The 17,515-nt window shown below is 45.7% G+C and overlaps 1 protein-coding gene across 1 annotated transcript in view; it reads left to right on the plus strand.

The window, feature by feature from the left end:
- LOC139384025 (kinesin-like protein KIF26B) overlaps positions 1–17,515 on the plus strand; it is a 172,533-nt gene that overhangs the window by 151,954 nt on the left and 3,064 nt on the right. Inside the window, exons 17-18 of the mRNA XM_071128655.1 lie at positions 6,318–6,520; positions 10,731–10,881. Coding sequence (XP_070984756.1) covers positions 6,318–6,520; positions 10,731–10,881 — 354 coding nt within the window. The remainder of the gene's footprint in view (positions 1–6,317; positions 6,521–10,730; positions 10,882–17,515) is intronic.

Raw genomic sequence — 17,515 nt, forward strand, 5'->3', positions numbered from 1 at the left:
GCCAGGCAGTCAACCAGGCAGGCAACCAGGCAGGCAAGGAGGGAGGCAGGCAACCAGGCAGGCAAGGAGGGAGGCAGGCAACCAGGCAGTCAACCAGGCAGGCAAGGAGGGAGGCAGGCAACCAGGCAGGCAAGGAGGGAGGCAGGCAACCAGGCAGGCAACCAGGCAGGCAAGGAGGGAGGCAGGCAACCAGGCAGGCAACCAGGCAGGCAAGGAGGGAGGCAGGCAGGCAAGCAGCCAGCCAGTCAGGGAGGCGTGTGATAGTGAAAGAATTCAAGAGTCATTCTCTTAAAGTCAGCCATGATGAATCTCCACATTAGGCTGTCACCTTCTCCGAGGATGAGCCTATGCTCCTCAGCCCCACTGCCCAGAACCAGCCTAGGCATGGTTAAAAACACTGATGAATGAACCCTCTATTCCAGATAACATGTTTGGTTAATAAACTGCCCCATTTCGATATGAATCGCAGCAGCAGCGAAATGTAGCTCACAAGACTTCCATTTATATATATAAAAAAACACATTTGGAAATAAATAACTAAATCAGGTTTCAACCCCTCCTTTCTCCTCACCTCTCATCATATCCCCCTCCCTCCCTCTCCCCTCACCCCTGAGAGGTTGGTAGTGAGAGTGGTCTTGTTGGGCAGACAGATGGCCATTGTCAGGGAGTTCTGTGGGTGGCCTCAAGAAAGCAGTGCACTCTTTAACCCCTGTACCCTCTCCATTCCTCCCTCTCCTCTCCCTTATCCTCCCCCCTCCCTTCTATGCTGGGACCCCTTTTCATCCCCCTTGCCACCCCCTACCTCTCCAAAGCTACCCTCCATTCCCTTAAGTCTCCCTCTCCACTTACACTCCACTTGCCCTCCACCTCTCCCTCTCTCTCTCCCCCCTCCCGTCCAGAGAGGCAGTAAGAGGGAACAGTGATCAGGCTTATCTATGGCTGACTTGGAACTGCAGAACCCGGGCCAACACAGCCCGGCCTGTGGCTGCTCCAGCAGAGAGAGGGAGAGAGAGGAAGCGGGATGGAGGGAGAGAGAGAGAGAGAGAGAGAGAGAGAGAGAGAGAGAGGCTGGCTTGGGAAAAAACACTTTTTAATCAGGTTTCCAGTTGAGGGTCTCATGTATGGTTGCTCTTTACTGTAATATTGGATTTTCCATTGCTTGGTTTCTCTCTCTCTCTCTCTACTGTGTCCTGATGCAGCAGGCAGTAATAAGGTACAAATGGGTGACTCGAAGGTGACTTAGAGCAGATCTGTCTTTGTGACCTTTCTGTTGCGCACGGAGACAAAGAGACAGACGGAACCTTATTAACGTCACCTCTCGCCTCCCCCCTCTGTGTGTGTGTGTGTGTGTGTGTGTGTGTGTGTGTGTGTGTGTGTGTGTGTGTGTGTGTGTGTGTGTGTGTGTGTGTGTGTGTGTGTGTGTGTGTGTGTGTGTGTGTGTGTGCGCGCGCGCATTCCAGCACGCTGGTCAGATAAGAGGGACTGACCTGCTAGGCTTATCTCTCCACCCACCAAATGCTCTTCTCTCTCTCCACTCTTTTTCTGTTCTCTTCTCCTATCTCTTTCTCTGTTCTCTTCTCCTATCTCTTTCTCTGTTCTCTTCTCCTATCTCGTTCTCTGTTCTCTTCTCTTATCTCATTCTCTGTTCTCTTCTATCTCTTTCTCTGTTCTCTTCTCCACTCTCTCTGTTCTCTCTCCCCTCTTTCTCTGTCCTCTCTCCCCTCTCGTTCTCTGTTCTCTCTCTCCCCTCTCGTTCTCTGTTCTCTCTCTCCCCTCTCGTTCTCTGTTCTCTCTCTCCCCTCTCGTTCTCTGTTCTCTCTCCCCTCTCGTTCTCTGTTCTCTCTCTCCCCTCTCTTTCTCTGTTCTCTTCTCCCCTCTCTTTCTCTGTTCTCTCTCTCCCCTCTTTCTCTGTTCTCTCTCCCCTCTTTCTCTGTTCTCTCTCCCCTCTTTCTCTGTTCACTCTCCCCTCTTTCTGTTCTCTCTCTCCTCTCTTTCTCTGTTCTCTCTCTCCCCTCTCTTTCTCTGTTCTTTCTCTGTTCTCACTCTTCCCCCTCTTTCTCTGTTCACTCTCCCCTATCTTTCTCTGTTCACTCTCCCCTATCTTTCTCTCTCTCCCCTCTCTTTCTCTGTTCTCTCTCTCCCCTCTTTCTCTGTTATTTTCTCCCCTCTTTCTCTGTTCTCTCTCTCCCCTCTCTGTTCTCTTCTCCCCTCTCTGTTCTCTTCTCCCCTCTTTCTCTGTTCTCTCTCTCCCCTCTCTTATCTTCTGTTCGGTTCTGCTGCGTTTTCTCCCTGTCTCTTCTCTCCTCTTTGCTGCTCTCCCCATCTCCCCTCTCAACCGTTCTGTTTTTTCTCTCCTCTCTCCCCCATCCTCCCCCAGGAACTCATGCTAAATACTGGATTGTTGTCGTTGCCAGAAGTCCTACTCAACCAACCCCCCCCCCCCCCCAAAACCTAGGCCCCTCTCTCCAACCCCTACTCCAATGCTAGACCTAACCCCAGCTCCCACCCCAACGCCAGCCCCTGGCAGAATGGCAGTGTAGGACTCTTGGCTCTGTCATCAGCTATCTGTCCTGGTTTGCTTATCAGCTATTTGCCCTGATGTTTACTCCTGCTGCCTTTGTCAAACTAAAGCCTGGTCACGTCCTTGTCAGCAGAACAGAACAAAACAACACATCAGTATGCTGTTCTCCTGACCCAGTCACAGGTGTAGAGTTGCACTGGGGCTGCGTTTACACAAGCAGCCCAATTCTGATCTTTTGCCAAATATTGGACTTTTGAACAATCAGTTGAATAATTGGGCAAAATATCAGAATTAGGCTGACTGTGTAAACGCAGCCTACTGTATGTTTCTTATTTGTCCTGTAGGTGATGAGCAAGAGAGATAGATCCTACTGAATTCTACACATTCTAATGAATGTTTCTTAAAGGCAAACTCAACCCACAAAGGATCTTTTGGTGTTTGTTTCATTAGTCTATTGTTGACACAGTACCAAAATGTTTTGCTTGTCAGCAATCAAGTGGCATACAGTACACTCTGAATGACCTAAAATGATAAATCCAATATTGGTGATTCACAGTCAGGAAACCCAATCTGTACTGTGCTAGTAGTCTAATAGTAGGACTACTATTGAAACAAATAAACTGAGTCAGACATTCACAGGTTTCAGATTTTCCCCAAAAAGTCATACTTTTTTCCAGAAAAACAACAAAATTGAATGTTCTAAGTCCATAACAGTGCTTAGACCACATCAGGAGATCACTTTGAGGTCTGGGCTTTTGGCTCTGTTATAAAAAAAAAAGAAGATCTAATACATTTAGATTTTTGAGAGTAAGTACCCTTTAATTCAAGTGTGCAGGCACTTAGCACTATTGTTTGCTTAGCCATGTTTCTGTAGCACATGAGATGGAGTTTGAATAAGAAATGGCCACTGGATTGACACAAATAATCATGATATCATTCTGACAGGTAGGCATAAGCTACTTTGTAGCTAGTTAACATTTAATAGAGAAGGTTTTTGGGAAAGCCTTTCCATCTACCAGAAGATGGTTAAGCCTATTATTTGCATTCCTATATTTTGCCTGTTCCTCAATTTTTTGCCTCATATTCTGAGGCATGTCTTACCTTGCTTCAAAGTAGGATGGAATTAAGAATATATAGATATTTGGACGAGCAATGTCAGAGCGGCATAGGCTAAGATACAGTAGAATAGAATAGTGTACAGTATATACTTATGAGATTAGTAATGCAAAATATGTAAACATTATTAAAGTGGCCAGTGATTTCAAGTCTATGTATATAAGGGCAGCAGCCTCTAAGGTGCTACTGATGGATATTTAACAGTCTGATGGCCTTGAGATAGAACCTGTACTGACCTCGCCTTTTAAAAAATGTTTTTTTATTTTATTTCACCTTTATTTAACCAGGTAGGCTAGTTGAGAACAATTTCTCATTTACAAGTGCGACCTGGCCAAGATAAAGCATAGCAGTTCGACACATACAACAACACAGAGTTACACATGGAGTAAACAATAACCAAGTCAATAACACAGTAGGAAAAAAAAAGAGTCTATATACATTGTGTGCAAAAGATATGAGGAGGTAGACGAATAATTACAATTTAGCAGATTAACACTGGAGTGATAAATGATCAGATGGTCATGTGCAGGTAGAGATGCTGGTGTGCAAAAGAGCAGAAAAGTAAATAAATAAAAACAGTATGGGGATGAGGTAGGTAAATTGGGTGGGCTATTTACCGATGGACTATGTACAGCTGCAGCGATCGGTTAGCTGCTCAGATGTTTAAAGTTGGTGAGGGAGATAAGTCTCCAACTTCAGCGATTTTTGCAATTCGTTCCAGTCACAGGCAGCAGAGAACTGGAAGGAATGAGGTGTTGGCTTTAGGGATGATCAGTGAGATGCTGGAGCGCGTGCTACGGGTGGGTGTTGCCATCGTGACCAGTGAACTGAGATAAGGCAGAGCTTTACCTAGCATGGACTTGTAGATGACCTGGAGCCAGTGGGTCTGGCAACGAATATGTAGCGAGGACCAGCCGACTAGAGCATACAGGTCGCAGTGTTGGGTGGTATAAGGTGCTTTAGTAACCAAATGGATGGCACTGTGATAAACTGCATCCAGTTTGCTGAGTAGAGTAGGAAGCTATTTTGTAGATGACATCGCCGAAGTCGAGGATCGGTAGGATAGTCAGTTTTACGAGGGTAAGTTTGGCGGCGTGAGTGAAGGAGGCTTTGTTGCGGAATAGAAAGCTGACTCTAGATTTGATTTTAGATTGGAGATGTTTGATATGAGTCTGGAAAGAGAGTTTACAGTCTAGCCAGACACCTAGGTACTTATAGATGTCCACATATTCTAGGTCGGAACCATCCAGGGTGGTGATGCTAGTCGGGCGTGCGGGTGCAGGCAGCGAACGGTTGAAAAGCATGCATTTGGTTTTACTAGCGTTTAAGAGCAGTTAGAGGCCATGGAAGGAGTGTTGTATGGCATTGAAGCTCGTTTGGAGGTTAGATAGCACAGTGTCCAAGGAAGGGCCAGAAGTATACAGAATGGTGTCGTCTGCGTAGAGGTGGATCAGGGAATCGCCCGCAGCAAGAGCAACATCATTGATATATGCAGAGAAAAGACGCGGCCCGAGAATTGAACCCTGTGGCACCCCCATGGAGACTGCCAGAGGACCGGACAACATGCCCTCTGATTTGACACACTGAACTCTGTCTACAAAGTAGTTGGTGAACCAGGCAAGGCAGTCATTAGAAAAACCGAGGCTACTGAGTCTGCCGATAAGAATATGGTGATTGACAGAGTCGAAAGCCTTGGCCAGGTCAATGAAGATGGCGCACAGTACTGTCTTTTATCGATGGCGGTTATGATATCGTTTAGTATCTTGAGCGTGGCTGAGGTGCACCCGTGACCGGCTCGGAAACCAGATTGCACAGCGGTGAAGGTACGGTGGGATTCGAGATGGCCTTCTGGATGATAGCGGGGTGAACAGGTAGTGGCTCGGGTGGTTGTTGCCCTTGATGATCTTTTTGACCTTCCTGTGACATCGGGTGCTGTAGGTGTCCTGGAGGGTAGGTAGTTTGCCCCCTGGTGATGCATTGGGCAGACCACACCACCCTCTGGAGAGCCCTTCAGTTGCGGGCGGTGCAGTTGCCGTACCAGGCGGTGACACACTCAATTGTGCATCTGTAAACGTTTGTGAGGGTTTTAGGTGTCAAGCCAGGTGCTGTTGCGCCTTCTTCACCACACTGTCAGTGTGGGTGGACCATTTCACTTTGTCAGTGATGTGTACGCCGAGGAACTTGAAGCTTTCCGCCTTCACCACTGCTGTCCTGTTGATGTGGATAGGGGGGTGCTCACTCTGCTGTTTCTTGAAGTCCACGATCAGAAGTATAAGTAGGGGTTAAGAAGTGAGTATACACAATGCCCAGTGAAAGTGGGTATACGGTGTATACCTGCGTATAGCCTCCACTACACCACTGGTTACATATCTTGAAAACATGATTTGCTGACAAGCAAAACATTTTGGAACTATGTCAACAATGGTCTAATGAAACTAATACCAAAATATTAGTTTTCCTTTATTGTGATATATGTTTTTCAATGTTGAATTGTTCAACATTGTTGCTTTGGCAACACAATAATGTGAATAAAGCATATACATGGAAATTGAAATGGGAACAACAATACCAAAAAGTATTATTCTCCCGGTGTCCCCATTAACTGTGTGCATGCATGCGTCTGTGTCTTTTGCTGTGTGTGTGTGTGTGTGTGTGTGTGTGTGTGTGTGTGTGTGTCCAGGTACCCAGCGTCGTCGTCTGATTCCCAGCCTGACCCTGGACTCGTCCTCTCTGATCAGGAAGCCCGCCATCAGCTCCAGCGTACGCTGGGTAGACGGCCCGCTAAGCCCCGCCCCCAGGGGAACCACAGAACCCTTCGAGATAAAGGTCTACAAGATAGACGACGTGGAGCGCCTGCAGAGGAGGAGAGAGAAAGGAAACAAGGTGAGAGAGAGAGGGATGGCGCCGAAGAGTTAAGATGGCGGGATGTCTGACGTTTTACATGCACCTGACCAATTGTGCTATTTTGTTAGTTTTTTTGCGTTGTTTGTAACTTTATTTTGAAAACTTATTTTGTACATAATGTTGCTTCTACCGTCTCTTATGACTGAAAATAACTTCTGGACATCAGAACTGGAATGACTCACCACAGACTGGAAGAAGCTTTCTCCTTTAACAAGTCCGGCAAGAAGGATATACTGCTCTCCCGGGAACAGGCCCAAATCCAAGTCATTTGCGTGAAGAAAAGACGACGCAGATCGGGCTGCCTTCTGAGAATCCGTAGGCGAGCGAGTAAACTCCCACTGCCTTCCATTCTACTTGCTAACATGGAATCATTGGAAAATTAAATTGATGACCTACGATTCCGATTATCCTACCAACGTTACATTAAGAACTGTAATATGTTTCACCGAGTCGTGGCTGAACGATGACACAGATAATATAGAGCTGGCTGGATTTTCCATGCACCGGCAGAACAGAGGTGCTACGTCTGGTAAGACGAGGGGTGGGGGTGTGTGTCTCAATAACAGCTGGTACGCAGCTGGTATTAAAGAAGTTTCGAGGTATTGCTCGCCTGAGGTAGAGTACCTTATGATAAGCTGTAGACCACACTATTTAGCAAGGGAGTTCTCATCTATATTATTCGTAGCCGTCTATTTACCACCACAGACCGATGCTGGCACTAAGAAAATGCTCATCCAGAAGCGGCACTCCTAGTAGCTGGGGACTTTAATGCAGGCAAACTTAAATCAGTTTTACCATATTTTTACCAGCATGTCACATGTGCAACCAGAGAAAAAAAAACTCTAGACCACCTTTACTCCACACATAGAGATGCATACAAAGTTCTCCCCCACACTCCATTTGGCAAATCTGACCATAATTCTATCCTCCTGATTAACTAAAGCAGGAAGTACCAGTGACTCTCTCAATACGGAAGTGGTCAGATGACGCAGATGCTATGCTACAGGACTGTTTTGCTAGCAGACTGGAATATGTTCCGGGATTCATCCAATGTCATTGAAGAGTATACCACTTCAGTCATCGGCTTCATCAATAAGTGCATCGACGACGTCGTCCCCACAGTGACCGTACGTACATATCCCAACCAGAAGCCATGGATTACAGGCATCGAGCTAAATGCTAGAGCTGCCACTTTCAAGGAGCGGGACACTAATCCGTATGCTTATGAGAAATCCCGCTATGCCATCAGACGAACCATCAAACAAGCAAAGCATCAATACATTATTTTAATTGAATCCTACTACACCGGCTCTGATGCTCGTCGGATGTGGCAGGGCTTGAAAACTATTAGGGACTACAAAGGGAAACCCAGACGCGAGCTGCCCAGTGACGCGAGCCTACCAGACAAGCTAAATGCCTTCATGCTCACTTCGAGGCAAGCAACTCTAAGGCATGCACGAGAGCATCAGCTGTTCTGGATGACTGAATGACAATGCTCTCGGTAATCGATGTGAGCAAGACCTTTAAACAGGTCAACATTCACAAAGCCGCGGGGCGAGATGGATTACCAGGACGTGTATTCAAAGCAAGCACAGACCAACTGGCAAGTGTCTTCACTGACATTTTCAACCTCTCCCTCAATGAGTCTGTAATACCTATATGTTTCAAGCAAACCACCATAGTCCCTGTGCCCTGTGCCTAAATGATTACCACCCCGTGGCACTCACATCGGTAGCCATGAAGTGTTTTGAAAGGCTGGTCATGGTTCACATCCTCCCGGATACCCTAGACCCACTCCAATTCACATACAGCCCCAACAGATGCACAGATGATGCAATCTCAATCGCCACTGCCCTTTTCCACCTGGACAAAAGGAAAACTTACGTGAAAATGCCGTTCATTGACTACAGCTCAGTGTTCAACACCATAGTGCCCATGAAGCTTGTCACTAAGCTAAGGACCCTGGGACTAAATACCTCCCTCTGCAACTGGATCCTGGACTTTCTGATGAACCACCCCCAGGTGGTAAGGGTAAGGAACAACACGTCTGCCATGCTGATCCTCAACACTGGGGCCCCTCAGGGGTGTGTACTTAGTCCACTCCTGTACTCCCTGTTCACCCACGACTGCGTGTCCAAACACAACTCCCAACCTCTCCCTCAATGTGAACAAGACAAAGGAGCTGATCGTGGACTACAGGAAAAGACGGGCCGAACAGGCCCCCATTAACAACAACGGGGCTGTATTGGAGTGGGTTGAGAGTTTCAAGTTCCTTGGTGTCCACATCACCAACAAACTATCATGGTCCAATCACACCAAGACAGTCGTGAAGAGGGCATGACAAAAACCTTTCCACCTCAGGAGACTGAAAAGATTTGGCATGGGTCCCCAGATCCTCAAAAAGTTCTACAGCTGCACCATCTAGAGCATCCTGACCGGTTGCATCACCGCCTGGTATGGCAACTGCTCGGCATCTGACCGTAAGGCGTTACAGAGGGTAATGCGTATGGCCCAGTACATCACTGGGGTCAAGCTTCCTGCCAACCAGGACCTATATAATAGGCGGTGTCAGAGGAAGTCCCATAAAATTGTCAGAGACTCCAGTCACTCAAGTTATAGAATGGGTGACAAGTCTGGGGCAAGCGGTACCAGCGCGCCAAGTCTAGCACCAAAAGGCTCCTTATAACAGCTTCTACCCCCAAGCCATAAGACTGCTGAACAATTCATCAAATGGCCACCGGACTATTAGATTGACCCCATTCCATTTGTTTTGTACACTGCTGCTACTTGTTGTTTATTATCTATGCATAGTCACTTCACCCCTACCTACATGTGCAAATTACCTCAACTAGCCTGTACCCCCTCACATTGACTCGGTACCCCCAGTATATAGCTTCATTATTGTGTTACTTTTTACAATTTTTTTTATTTTTACTTTAGTTTGTTTTGGTAAATATGTTGGTTAAGGGCTTGTAAGTAAGCATTTCACAGTAAGGTCTACACTTGTTGTATTCGGCACATGTGACAAATAAAGTTTGATTTGGATGGATATGGTAAAGATGGATGGTGAGAGAGAGGTAGAGGAGAGGGAGAGAGAAAGGGAACACACAAAGGGGGGGGGGGGGAGAGAGAGTAAGAGAGAAGGATGATGAGCGAGATGATGTTGGTGGAGGAGGAAAGAAACATTTCAGAAAAATCTTGGAATGGAAAATGTATCCAGGACATTTAGGCCCGGATTAAATCTGATCGCAGATCATATGCTGTGTGTCTTTTAAAGGGAATTTCCAACTGAGCAGACATATGCAGCGTTTACCGTGAAGGCGAATGAAACATTACCTTTAAAAGTTGCATTGCTTATAACGCGCGACCAGATTGAATCACGGCCTTAGCTCAAAACACAGGAAGGTTTAACAACCTCATCCTCTTCTTGCTGTTAAATAGTTTCATAGTAATAGATTTAGAAGTAGTTGATTTAAGGAGTGACGTGGACTTGGTGCCAGGCCTTTCCTGTGGACTGTATTTATCTACCTGGCCAACATAGCACTCCTATCCTCTCACAACACTCTCTTTCCAGACCCACAGTCTGGCTGAACGCCTGAGACGCACTCCCTCAATCCCTCTCTTTCTCCCTCTCTCTCTGACCCCTACTCCCTCAATCCCTCTCTCTCTGACCCTCTCTCTCTCTGACCCTCTCTCTCTGACCCTCTCTCTCTGACCCTCTCTCTCTGACCCTCTCTCTCTCTGACCCTCTCTCTCTGACCCTCTCTCTCTGACCCTCTCTCTCTGACCCTCTCTCTCTGACCCTCTCTCTCTCTGACCCTCTCACTCTCTGACCCTCTCTCTCTGACCCTCTCTCTCTGACCCTCTCTCTCTCTGACCCTCTCACTCTCTGACCCTCACTCTCTGACCCTCTCTCTCTGACCCTCTCACTCTCTGACCCTCACTCTCTGACCCTCTCTCTCTGACCCTCTCTCTCTCTGACCCTCTCTCTCTGACCCTCTCTCTCTCTGACCCTCTCTCTCTTTATTCATTTTTTTTATTTCTCTCTCTCACCTTTTCTTTCTTTCTTACTTAATTTCTTTCTTTAAAATCCCCCGACATCTCGCTCTCCTTTTCAATCTCTCCCTCTCTTATTTCTCTCTCTCTCTCTCTCCCTTCTCCCCCTCTCCTCTCTCTGTGTCTCCATCAGGAGGTGGTTTATCTCAGTGCTAAGCTGAAGACCTTGGAGCACAGGCAGCAGCGGATCTCCGAGGTCCGAGCCAAGTACGACTGGCTGAAGAAAGAGCTGGAGCAGACCAAGCAGCACCTGATGTTGGAGCCAGAGAAATGGACCACCGAATGTAAGTTTATGCGAGTGTGTGTGTGTGTGTGTGATACTTGTACTGCAGTCACACACAAAACCTTAACACCTACAGTAATCTTGTTGATAATACCTTCTGTCTGGCTACACAGTCAAAGCCCCTACCTCGCTATAATATGGCTGTGGTGAACGCGCGCGCACACACACACACACACACACACACACACACACACACACACACACACACACACACAATCTCCCCCTTGTCTCCAATATCAAATCTCTGTTCCATTGCTCAGACCTGTCAGACGGAGCATCATATAACACATAAGTACATCTCATAGCTGACATACCAGCTGATATTGATCCGTTTAATAAACTCATAAAGGCACATATGGCAGAGTTGGATTACACTCATAGCTGCTGGTGATATTTGTCAACAGAAGAAGTGGCACGCAATATTGGTTCAGTGCATTCGGAAAGTATTCAGACCCCTTCCCTTCTCCACATTTTGCTACGTTACAGCCTTATTCTAAAATAGGTGAAATATTTTCTTTCCCTCATCAATCTACACACAGTACTTGTTGAAGCACCTTTTCGCAGCGATTACAGCCTTGAGTCTTCTTATCCTCTCAAGTTCTGTCAGGTTGGATGGGGAGGTTCACTGCACAGCTTTTCCCAGGTCTCTCAGAGATGTTTCTATTGGGTTCAAGTCCAGGCTCTGGCTGGGCCACTCAAGGACATTCAGAGACTTGGTTATGTGCTTAGGGTTGTTGTCCTGTTCATTCGCCCCAGTCTGAGGTCCTGAGCGCTCTGGAGCAGGTTTTCATCAAGGATCTCTCTGTACTTTGCTCCATTCATCTTTCCCTCGATCCTGACTAGTTTATCAGTCCCTGCTGCTGAAAAACATCCCGACAGCATGATGCTGCCACCCCCATGCTTCACCGTAGGGATGGTGCCAGGTTTCCTTCAGAAGTGACACTTGGCATTCAGGCCAAAGAGTTCAATCTTGGTTTCATCAGACCAGAGAATCTTGTTTCTCATGGTCTGAGAGTCATTTAGGTGCCTTTTGGCAAACTCCAAGTGGACTGTCATGTGCCTTTTACTGAGGAGTGGCTTCTGCCAAGCCACTCTACCATAAAGGCCTGATTGGTGGAGTGCTGCAGAGATGGTTGTCCTTCTGGAAGGTTCTCCCATCTCCATAGAGGAACTCTGGAGCTCTGCCAGAGTGACCCGCATGTTCTTGGTCACCTCCCTGACCAAGGCCCTCTCCCCCGATTGCTAAGTATGGCCGGGTGGCCAGCTCTAGGAAGAGTCTTGGTGGTTCCAAACTTCTTCCATTCAAGAATGATGGAGTCCACTGTGTTCTTGGGGACCTTCAATGCTTCAGAATTGTTTTGGTACCCTTCCCCAGATCTGTGCCTTGCACAATCCTGTCTCGGACAATTCCTTCAACCTCATGGCTTGGTTTTTGCTCTGACATGCACTGTCAGTTGTGGCACCTTTATATAGGTGTCCAATCAATTGAATTTACCACAGGTGGATTCCAATCAAGTTGTAGAAACATCAAGGATGATCAATGGAAACAGGATGCACCTGAGCAAAGGGTCTAAATAAGGTAAATAATATTCTGTTTTTTATTTTTTTGCTTTGTCATTATGGGGTATTGTGTGTAGATTGATGAGGGAAAAAATGATTGAATACATTTTAGAGTAAGACTGTAACGTAACAAAATGTGTAAAAATGAAAGAGGTCGGAATACTTTCCACATGCACTGTAGATCTAGGAGCCTGGATCATCTCCTCACATTTCAAGGCAGCATTAAGATATTGACTCAGACAGACCAAGCCCCGCTCAGGTAATACCTCCCATTCGTTCTATGCGTTATTGCCGCACTGCTGTCTATACTTCCAGGGGTATTGTCAGCTTTAATCTTGTACCCATTCATTTGAACTCCACTCTTAGATCTGCTATTGTTAGCTCAAAACAGAAGCCAACTGTGGTCTACTCACCCAGTGCTTTTGGTTCAAATGGGAATTCCACAAACTTGAATACCCCTCGGTTTTCAAATCAGGGCCTGGGCTTTTGCGCGATAGCAACCAAATTCCTATGTAAGTCCGTTTATAGCATTTCATCATTGGTTACTCTGAGTTCCTCATATTGACATTGGCTGCGGCCTCAGGCCCTGTGGTGCTAACCTTGGAAAAGTAATTCCAATTTCTACTCATACGAATAGGGATAGACCGACCAAATGATGCAGTTCTATGCATTCTTATAGCCTTACCAACTATATCAACCATCAGACAGGGCCTGCAACCGCCTATTTAACGTAGATTGTTTGAGTTTCCATGTGACATTAAAAATCGTAAAGGACTTGGGTTGATACATCTGAACTTTAGGAGCTTACTTCCTAAACTGGATTACATCAAGATCTGGGCTATGCAGACGAATCTGGACATTTTGGTATTGACTGAAACTTGGATCTCTGGGGACATTCTGGACTCTGATATTAATATTGAGGGTTATAATGTGTTTGGAGTTGACAGACATGGTAGAGGCGGTGGAGTGGCCATTTTTATTTAAAAAAATATATAATAAATAATATCTTTCCCTTGACAATTTTTTTGTTGTTACTATCTTTAAGACTTTTTGCACTCGAAAAGTTAACTAGTGTGTTGTCTTCTTTTACTAAATCAGAAGTTATTATCCTGGGTGACTTAAATTATGATTGGGAAATGCAAGCTTCAGACAATCTAAAAGATGTGTAATGATCTAAACCAAACCCAACTGGTGACTAAGCCTACACGGCCCAACCCAAAAGATCCCTCAAAGTCAACTCTAATTGAGCTTATTTTAACAAATACACCTAAGAAATATGTTCCTACTGTTGCCTTCACCCAAGACATTAGTGCCCATTGCGCAGTTGTTCGTGTTACAGATGTGAGAATAGAAAAATCTAAGCCTTGAGTCATCACAAAGAGGAACTTTAAAAACTTCAATGAACAGGCTTTATTTTAGTGACCTTCAGATATCCCTGAAGTTGATTTAGCTTTGAGTCTTCAACACTATTGTGGATAATCATGTGCCCTTCAAAAATGAAAGGTTAAAGGTAGATTGAATGCCTGGTACACTATGGAATTTTCAGAAGTCATTCATAAGAGAGGATACTTGGGTCAAGGCCAGGAACACAGGCTTAGGTCTGGGACTGGCAAGCTTTTAAGCAACTGAGGAATCATTGTGTAAGACAAACCAGAAAGGCTAAATCTGATTATTATGTAACCACTCTTTCGGGTTGTAATGGGAAACTGGCTAAATTCTGAAGGGCTCTACTTTCTCCTCTCTGCCACAACAAATTAATTCAGACACTTGCCTCATTACGGAAAAAAATGTCATCACTGATGCATTAATCACCATTTTATTTCAGCGGACTATCGCTTTGAAAGAACGTCTAGCCTATTCAGAATGATATTGGGCTGGATGCTGATAGTGGAAACGTGAGAGAGAGAAATTATAGTCCGTTTTTCTTCAAATGAAATCACATTTTATTGGTCACATAAAATGTAGCGAAATGCATGTGCTTCTAGTTCCGACAGTGCAGCAATCTAACAATTCCACAACAACTACATAATACACACAAATCTAAGTAAGTAATGGAATAATAATATATACATATACATATATGGATAAGCAATGACAGAGCGGCATAGGCAAGATGCAATAGATTATATAAAATACAGTATATACATATGAGATAAGTAATGCAAGATATGTAAACATTATTAAAGTAGCATTATTAAAGTGACTAGTTATCCATTTATTAAAGTGGCCAATGATGTCAAGTCTATATTCAAGCCAAATATCTTCAGCCTCCTGAAGTTGAAGAGGGGCTGTTGCGCCTTCTTCACCACACTGTCTGTGTGGGTGGACCATTTCAGTTTGTCTGTGATGTGTACGAGGAACTTGAAACTTTCCACCTTCTCCACTGCTGTCCCGTAGATGTGGATAGGGGGTTCTCCCTCTGCTTTTTCCTGAAGTCCACGATTATCTCCTTTGTTTTGTTGATGTTGAGTGAGAGGTTGTTTTGCTGGCACTACACTCCGAGTGCCCTCACCTAATCCCTGTAGGTAATCAAGCCTACTACTGTCGTGTCGTCTGCAAATTTGATGAACAGGGAGTACAGGAAGGGGATGAGCACGCACCATTGTGGGGCTCCAGTGTTGAGGATCAGCAAAGTAAGAGATGTTGGTACCTACCTTCACCACCTGGGGGAGGCCCATCAGGAAGACCAGGACCCAATTGCACAGGGCGCCGTTGAGACCCAGGGCCTCAAGCTTAATGATGAGCTTGGAGGATACTGTGGTGTTGAATGCTAAGCTATAGTCAATGAACAGCATTCTTACATAGGTATTCCTCTTGTCCAGATGGGATAGGGCAGTGTGCAGTGTTATGGCGATTGCATCGTCTGTGGACCTATTGGGGCGGTAAGCAAATTGAAGTGGGTCTAGGGTGACAGGTAGGTGTAGGTGATATGGCCCTTGACTAGCCTCTCAAAGCACTTCATGATGACAGAAGTGTGTGCTACGATAGTCATTTAGTTCAGTTACCTTTTCCTTCTTGGGTACAGGAACAATGGTGGCCATCTTGAACAGGATGTACCCGTGCATCCTGGGATAGGGAGAGATTGAATATGTCCGTAAACACACCAGCCAGCTGGTCTGCGCATGCTATGAGGACGCAGCTAGGGATGCCGTCTGGGTCGGCAGCCTTGCGAGTGTTAACACGTTTAAATATCTTACTTACGTCGGCCAAGGAGAAGGAGAGCCCACAGTCCTTAGTAGCTGTCCGCGTCGGTGGCAGTGTATTATCCTCAAAGCGGGCAAAGAAGATGTTCAGTTTGCCTGGAAGTAAGACGTTGGTGTCCGTGGCGTGGCTGGTTTTCCTTTTGTACTCCGTGATTGTCTGTAGACCCTGCCACATACGTCTCGTGTCTGAGCTGTTGAATTGTGACTCCACTTTGTCTCTATACTGACATTTGGCTTGTTTGATTGCCTCGCGGAGGGAATAACTACACTGTTTTATTCGGCCATATTCCGAATAAACCTTTCCATGGTTAAATGTGTTGGTTTGTGCTTTTGGTTTTAAGCAAAGGCCGCCATCTATCCACGGTTTCTGGTTAGGGTAGGTTTTAATAGTCACAGTGGGTACCACATCTCCTATGCATTTCCTTATAACTTCACTCACCAAATACCTCAATATTATTCTCTGAGGCTACCCGGAACATGTACCAGTCTGCGTGATCAAAATAATTTTTAAGCATTGATTCCGATTGGTCAGACCAGCGTTGAATAGTTCTTAGCACGGGTACATCCTGTTTGAGTTTCTACCTATAGGAAGGGAGGAGCAAAATGAAGTCGTGGTCAGATTTGCCGAAAGGAGGGCGGGGGAGGGCCTTGTATGCATCTTGGAAGTTAGAGTAGCAGTGATACAGAGTTTTGCCAGTGTGAGTGCTGCAGTCAATATGCTGATATAATTGAAGCAGCCTTGTTCTCAAATTTGCTTTGTCAAAATGCCCAGGTACAATGAATGCAACCTCAGGATATTTGGTTTCCAGTTTGCATAAAGTCCAGTGAAGTTCCTTGAGGGCCGCCATGGTATCGGCTTGAGGGGGGTATACACGGCTTTGACAATGACCGAGGATAATTCTCTTGGGAGATAATACGGTCGGCATTTGATTGTCAGGAATTCTAGGTCAGGTGAACAAAAGGACTTCAGTTTCTGTATGTTGTTACAATTACGCCATGAGTCGTTAGTCATGAAACATACACCCCCGCCCATCTTCTTCCCGGAAAGATGTTTATTCCTATCAGCACAACGTACAAAGAATCCAGGTGGCTGTACTGACTCCGACAGCATATCCCGAGAGAGCCATGTTTCTGTGAAACAGAGTATGTTACAATCCCTTAGGTCACTCTGGACATGGCTATTTACAGAAATTAAAGTCCTGGATGCTTTGATAGCAATAGACAACAAGAAATCTACAGGGACCGACCAATTGGATCATGGTCTGCTTAAGTGTGCAGCGCCCATCATTGTTGTCTCAATAACCCACATTTTTTATGTAACATTATCAGGAAATATTCTAATAGTATGGAAAATCAGCTCTTGTGCTGCCACGCCATAAGGGCTGGGAAAGTAGTGACCTTATTGCCCCATTTCAAGGCTTCCTTGTTAAGCTAAGATTCTTGAATCCTTGGTAAATGTACAACTTTGCTGTTTTTTTATCTGAGAAATGTATTTAGAATGTAAACCAATCAGGGTTTAGGCCTGGGCATAGCACTATTACAGTAGTCAATGCTTTAGACACAATAGTCACAGTGAGTCCAGCTGTGGTAAATTCAATTGATTGGACATGGTTTGGAAAGGAACACACCTGTCTATATAAGGTTCCACAGGTGACCAAGAACCCGATGGTCACTCTGACAGACCTCCAAAGTTCCTCTGTGGAGATGGGAGATCGGTCCAGAAAGACAACCTTCTCTGCAGAAGAGTAGCCAGACGGAAGCCACTCCTCTGTAAAAGGCACATGACAGCCCGCTTGGAGTTTGCCTTAAGGTACCTAAAGATTCTCAGACCATGGAAGAAAAAAAGATTCTCTGGTCTGATGAAACCAAGAT

The sequence above is a fragment of the Oncorhynchus clarkii genome, chromosome 25, assembly GCF_045791955.1.
Source record: "Oncorhynchus clarkii lewisi isolate Uvic-CL-2024 chromosome 25, UVic_Ocla_1.0, whole genome shotgun sequence".
Classification (NCBI taxonomy): Eukaryota; Metazoa; Chordata; class Actinopteri; order Salmoniformes; family Salmonidae; genus Oncorhynchus; species Oncorhynchus clarkii.